General features: G+C 40.6%; 1 protein-coding gene across 1 annotated transcript in view; it reads right to left on the reverse strand.

Annotated features, from left to right (window-relative positions):
• Nucleotides 1-1,357: 1,357 nt before the first annotated feature.
• The window catches only part of atp6ap2 (ATPase H+ transporting accessory protein 2), a 6,184-nt gene continuing 498 nt past the window's right edge, over nucleotides 1,358-7,043 (reverse strand). Inside the window, exons 2-9 of the mRNA XM_035676900.1 lie at nucleotides 5,857-5,987; nucleotides 5,604-5,732; nucleotides 5,391-5,486; nucleotides 5,164-5,301; nucleotides 4,939-4,992; nucleotides 4,695-4,844; nucleotides 4,484-4,603; nucleotides 1,358-2,257 (exon numbers count right to left, since the gene is read on the reverse strand). Coding sequence (XP_035532793.1) covers nucleotides 2,063-2,257; nucleotides 4,484-4,603; nucleotides 4,695-4,844; nucleotides 4,939-4,992; nucleotides 5,164-5,301; nucleotides 5,391-5,486; nucleotides 5,604-5,732; nucleotides 5,857-5,987 — 1,013 coding nt within the window. The 3' untranslated portion in view covers nucleotides 1,358-2,062. The remainder of the gene's footprint in view (nucleotides 2,258-4,483; nucleotides 4,604-4,694; nucleotides 4,845-4,938; nucleotides 4,993-5,163; nucleotides 5,302-5,390; nucleotides 5,487-5,603; nucleotides 5,733-5,856; nucleotides 5,988-7,043) is intronic.

Raw genomic sequence — 7,043 nt, forward strand, 5'->3', positions numbered from 1 at the left:
CCAATAGCACTACATGGTGTTATTATGGGCTTTTCCACTTGCTCTCCATCAGCAATGGAAGCCCGGATCTTCCTAACCACATAGATGCTAGCTGTGAAACAAAAAGAAGAAGTCAGGAAAGTAGAAGTAAGAAAAACAGCACTAAACCTCAGAGTATAATGAAGATAGGTAAAGACATTGAAACATATGAATACACCGCTATGTTATTTGCCCTCAAGATAGATAGGTAAACAAGCTGAAAAACAGCACTTAAGTCTTAAAGATTAATTATGAATAAGGTCGTCACAAACTGTATATTCAGAGGTGGAACAAGTACTCAGATCATATAGTTAGTTTACGGTTAAGAAAAGTAGTCGTGTAGTCAAAAGTTATATATACTTAAAGTAAAAGTACTCATTATGCAGAATGGCCAATTTCAAAATAATATACATTATATTAATAGAAAAGTGGGGCTAATTCAAACTCATTTATATAGACCTACTGCTGGGTAGCTTAATCAATAATAATACATCATTTTTTGGTTATATTTTGTATTTATAATCCAAACATGCAAAGTAAATGTAATGGAGTAAAAATACCTCAAAATTGTACTTGGTTACTTTCCACCACAATACAGATAGATAGATAGATAGATAGATAGATAGATAGATAATTGCAGGACACAATACAAACACCAGTGTCTCTGCGCTGCCTGGGTGTGGTTATCTAAGGCTTTAATTGACAAGAAACGACAAACAAATCCTACCTTTTATCAGCAGTCAGACCATGGTTGCTGATCTATGACAGATAACCTGGTCCGTTGCAGGTAAATGCAGCTTTCTTCCGATATTGATAACCGAACTGTTACAAAAGCACACCGGATGTTACATATAGGGGATAACACCGGGGGGCGGGACTTAAAGCTCCCAGCAGCATTCTGATTGGCTGAGCTGTTGCACAATAAAGCACATTGTTAGCGCAGAGACATGGGACGTATCGATAGAAAGCAGGGTTGAGGTTAGTCAAACTGTGCAGAATCATCCTGCAGCGATCGGCTCACAATGCGTGCTGGTCAGAGAGACCAGACTGATTAATTGGAATTCATTAATTAAAAGTGTATTAACTGACTTAATTATTGTCCAAGAAGCGCAAATAATTGAGTCACTTAATCAATAGCTTTCCTGGAATATAGTAAAGTGTGTGCTTAAAAGACAGCATTAAACCTGAATCCCCTGCAGCTATTAGTCACTTTCCAGGCAAAATACATTGAGCTTTATTTTGAAACGGTCCAAATAGGATTTTTCCAAAACTACTTTTAATGTACAAGAAAGCAGCCTATGGATGTACTGTCCATGCTCGAGACATAAGTGAACACAAATCAGGTTGTCCCATATAATAATTTAATGTCAGGCATTCTATTGCAATTTACAGAGCTACCTTTATCCTTTCCGATCCTAACAACCAACATTATGATCAAGTATTTATGTAATCCAACATGTAGTTATTATTTAGAACTGAAGCAGGGTGAAACCTACCCGGGATAAACATAGCGCAAATCTTTTCACAATAAGAGTACAGCAGTCTTCACATAGTTGCATTTGTATATTCAATATATACACATAGATTTCATTTAACTTAAAACAGTTTCACACAGCAAGACAAGCACAACCTCACACAGAAACCAGACAAATCTCATTCTTTCATAACATTACAATAGTTTTTTTACAATAAAAAATACAATTGCAATCACCGGGGGAAACAAATGAAACATAGTTAGTGAGGAGTTAAAGTCATAAGGAATGATGTGAGGTTGAGGGGAGGAAGTCTGAATTTGTTCAGTGTATACACCAGTGGAAGATGATATTAAACCGCTTCGTGAAGGCAAATTCAAGAACCACTACTGTAATGCTTATATTTTTTGTCCATCATCATGCCAGTGTTGTAAACAAAGAGGGGATTCAGTATTACGGCCTTCCTCCCATCAAGCGGTCACAGTTTTATTTCACTAAACAAGACCTCACACAAAACACAAACATTCACTAGAGGGATCTACGAGGACAGCTGGAGTGCTGATGGTCAGGACTTAGTCCATCCTGATCTTCTGATTGGTCATCCTGTAGATGATGCTGTCATATCCTGGGTCCATGTTCCACAGGTTGTAAGATACGGCGATGACAGCAAGGGCGAGAGCGATCATCAGCCACAGCACAATGTTGAAGACCACAGCGTAGTGGAAGTTGTACTTGTAGGCCAGGTTGTAAGGGCTGCCAGGGTTACTCTGCATAAGAAAGATTTAGATACAGAAAGGTAGATGCATTAGTTAAAACATGTCTGCCATCAGAAAACACTTAAAATCAGTTTCAGTCATAAAACTGCAGTAGCCATTTATAAAGGGTGAAGTGCAGGCCTGCTTATTATATTTCAATAAAAAAATAAATAAAAAAACATTCTTGGTCACACGTTACCTGTTGTAAAGAAAACTATACTTTAGGGATGCACAATAATGATTGGCTAATAATAGTACATTTATATTATTCTAAATTATCGGGATAATTAAATTACAGCCGATAAATTATCGGTTGATATTATTAATTATTTGGAATTCTTATGCAAATTAATTGATAGACCTTGTTTCATGAAAGCCAAAGGATGTTTTACTAGAAAAGAGACATTTGTTGTGTTAAGCATCTTTGCTTACTACATCTTAGCCTTTCTTACACTGAGGTGTATAAAACCTACAGGTTACGATCTTCTTTTTAAAGCAGGGTTATCGTATCGGCTAGAAATATCCATACCGTGCATCCCTACCTTATTTTACAGGTCCGTATTTTCTCCAGTAGAGACCTTTGTAATATGGTAAAGTTCTGAGACAGCTGTTTGAGTTTAATTCGTTTTTTCCTTTATAATATGAACATTGGCTACATTTGGGCTGAAAAAATAAAATAAGAAAAACAAGGAGAATATATAAAAAGGGATTTAAAAATGTATGCAACCGAAGAAATAGGTTTTCAAATGCAATCTGGAGAATCAATCTAGTGCTGGCCTGCTTTGCCCTGCTCCCAATGCCAGACCTTTTCAGCTCCAGCAGTGCGCATGCATCGAGTACCAAACAGGATGTGTCATAGGAGGACAACATCTGATAAGATGCATTAACAAGAGTAATAGGACCGTCTGTGAAGGACACGCACACAGAGACACACACACAAACCCACTCCCCTTACCCATTTTTACCCATTTTTATTACGAGTGGATGATCAAAGCATTCTTTGGCTCCAGACCCAAGTCATAAAAACCAAAGAAGCATGGACTGGAACTGGGTTTATACTTCACTCAAGGGGTTACTGTAAATACGGCGTAGGTTTGGATTTTAAGTTCAGCATCAGATTTCACCTATGTATAGCACCACCACAACACTGCACACATGTATTGTACATAAGCAGGCCATGTTGTACTTTCATTACATTCCCCACAGTAATTGTGTGACAGAGTGCACACATTAATCCGCTGGAGTCACATCCAGGTAACTTCTATTTCGCAATGTCTCATTATTGAGTAGGAAATTGCCACTGTGCAGTAGACTTTTTTTTGTCATAGCAGGTGAAACTAATTTAGTTAACAATATCTCTGTTCCATTAAGTGTCTCAGTAAGCCAAAGAGTGCACCAGCATGAACAATACCAGGACCCAGAAAGTAGCTCACATAAATGTAATGTAGTGGTTTTTAATGTTAGCATTTACACCTTTTCCTGCTACGACATGGCCAAATGCCTGCTGTGAAAAAGTTGTATAGTCGTTTTTATGCTCTTTCTCTGTGATAGAGAGCAACAATTAGGTGGGCAGAAAGTTTGCCTTTCCTAGGTGTGTGTTACTGAAAAAGAACTTGCTTAATGTTTTCTATAACAATGTCCATCGGAATGGAAACTTGCAGCAAGCAGGCCAAGAACAGTTCCTCCTGTCACCATGTGGTATCTCAGTAGCCTCGACACGTAGTTACTTTTTTGAGGCACACGTTGGCCAAGGCGTAGCTACGACAGCTACATGCCTCTGAGTTTCTTTCCTCTCCTGTTGACACAGGGAGCTTAACCTGCCTTCAGCTCACACCTTCACATGCTGCTATTATTCTGTAACCGAACTACACAGTCACTACCGTTGCACATAAGCGGAACCAAAGTTACGCCCTGGTAACTTTAGGCTGTACACCATTAGCAGCATTTGTTAAGGTTAGCACAACAAGCTGCTTGGCTTGTGAGTCAGTCACACTACGGGGAACACAAATGAACACGTGCATCACCCAGATGAACGCATCATTATGACTTCTAGGTTTTTTTTCTACTGTACCAAACTGGAACCTAACTGGTGTATGAAGTGAACCGTGATTTCTGGGTACCGTTAACACCCCTCGTTTCTAATATTTAGCCAACTCAGTTATAATGCATTGCAAACGCCGGATAGGTGTATAATTTTTCTGTTGGCATACTATTTAACTTAAGTTTGCTCAGACTTACAATCTGTTTGGATTCCAGGATCGAACGGGACTTCCTGGTCAAAGGAACCTCAAAGGTCTTAACTGTAACAACCTCCACCACAGCACTGTTGCCATAGAGAGCGTACACATCCTCTCCAAACTGCAATTAAAAAGAAAAGTGTTATTATATACAGAGGTTGACTTAAAAACTGAGGAGATTCTGTTAATAGTGCCTAAGACCATCTCCTTACTTTCTGCAGGACTGAGGCCAGGATAGCAGTGGCATCGCGGTACTGGGGAGAGTCTTGGCCATAGAGCCTGCTGAGCTCCTCCAGGCCAGACAGCTCCAAAGAGTACAGGTCAGGAGAGTGGTCCTTCGCCAAATGTCTGTGTCTCTGCAGCTACAAGAACAGCACAAGGCAAAGACATCTGAGTCACAATGCAAGAACTATCCTCATTTACAGGAGCGAGTTTGAGTGAAACCGGATTACTTACCAGAGCTGTGATATCATGCAGTACTTGGACCTCAGACAGGAAGAGCAAATCAGCCTAGAAAGCAAAAACCGTAACGAGGTAAGAAAGGAAAACGGGCCACTTGATACATTTCATGGATTCAAACTGACACAAACAATATCAGGTAAATACCACAATTCTCCTCCATAAATATGAGACATAAAGAGCCAGCGTTGTGTAGGTACGATGTTACGGTGTGAAACTGACCTCTGCATTTCTGCTGAGGGAGTTGAGCGGCAGGGAAGCCAGCACAGAGCCATCCTGGGACAGCCTGGCACGGATCTGCTGCAAGGTGACTGGGAGGTCCTCGAACACAGCGTTGGCCTTGCCCAGCATATACAACCTCTGAGAGATAACACACGGATAAAAGAATAACAGATGAGCGTGATGTTACACACGGTACGGCCCGTTCAGTCTTAATATATTTTCATTACCTCCTCACTAGGGGCCAGCTGCAGCACTACAGGGGTGTCCTCAGCAAACAGAGAGTGTACCGTCTCTGCAACGCTATCCAAGGTGAAGGGTACCGGCTGCAAGGAAGACGAGGACACACTGATTAACTGAGCGAAGTTACATCGCAGACTTCATTCATGTTTACAGCAAAGCATTGTTTTTGCATCATCGCACCACAGTCCAGCCTGACTCACATTCTCCAAGGGGTAGGAGGCCACACTCTGAGGCAGGGCCAGGCTATCGACTCCTCTTACCACCACCAGTACGTTAGCCCGGGGACGCTGGAACAATGGACCAGCCTGAAGGCCTGGCCAGGACAAATCCTGTACAAATGAACACACATTGTAAATGCTAGGCTAGTATAATCCTAAGTTTAACATGCAATAACAGATGTTTTTGAACAGAACATTGACCTATCATCACCTTGAAGCTACTTTTTGCACCTACCTCTTGAATAGAGAAGCCCATGGTTAAGGCCACCAGGTCAGGAATCTTCTCCCCAGAAACAGGCCAGTCTCCTTTCTGGAAGGACACAAACTCTGGAGCCTGCAGCACCGTTAAGCTGTCTCCTTGTACACCTACGAGAAAAACCAGAGGACTTCCAATCTAAGTAAAACATGAATAAATAAATAAATTCACAGTAAAAAAACATTTTCTCAACCTAACAGACCTAAAGTTCATGAGACTTTAACTGGTAATATTCTTGGCATCACAAAATGTGTGAAGTTCAAACCATGTTATTTTTGTGTTACCATATGTTTACCATATAGTTTTTTAGCTCTAGCTGTTTTCTATGTACGCTGTGTTTTAAATCAATACATTATGCACTATAAAGTGCCCGAAACAAATCTCACATAAAATGAAACAGCAGTGCCCATGGCTGTGCAATACTCGTCACTAACAATGCTTTTCCACTGATAGATGAGAATATTACAGTTTCACAGCACTTCATCGGTCAGCGATAAACAATAAGACCCACACATGTACAGAATGTCCTTTACTGTGCACTATAGGATGAACTATTGATTGTTTATTATGTGGGGTATACTGAATGAGTGACAGAGAAGATGGACATTTTCTATTGACATGACATTATCACTACACACAGACTGAAAACAGCAGTAACTGGCTTTACATACCAATATAATAAAATGACAACAGATCATTAAACTAAAGGCAATTCGGCTTCATCAGTAACACTGGGACTCATCCACTGAGAGTTCCCCTTTAATAATAATGCGCTTAGCTTCTCCAGCCGCTGTTTTGCAATAGTGGAAAGTAAGAGCCATGTCACTTCTGTCAGCGCAGTTATTATTAATTCTCAACGATATGTTAATTGCACCAGCAGCTGCTGTCTCTACAGGCTGACTGGACTTCACACGGTAAAGACAACCCGGGAATATGACCTACAGCGCCGTGGACGGATGGAGGCATTAACTCGTGACAGAGAGCTGCTGATGAATGTACAAGAGGAACTGGCTCAGTCACATGACACGGCAGTCTTGTGTAAATTAGTAACCAGCTACGAGGAAGCATGTAAATGTACGTTTTCCTTCAATTGGATATGACCACGAACAACCTGTGAACCTCAGCAACAAGAAAACAACACCACATTAAACACATTAAACACATTA

Source organism: Morone saxatilis, unplaced genomic scaffold (assembly GCF_004916995.1).
Source record: "Morone saxatilis isolate NCDOM2014 unplaced genomic scaffold, NCSU_SB_2.0 Contig5, whole genome shotgun sequence".
Classification (NCBI taxonomy): Eukaryota; Metazoa; Chordata; class Actinopteri; family Moronidae; genus Morone; species Morone saxatilis.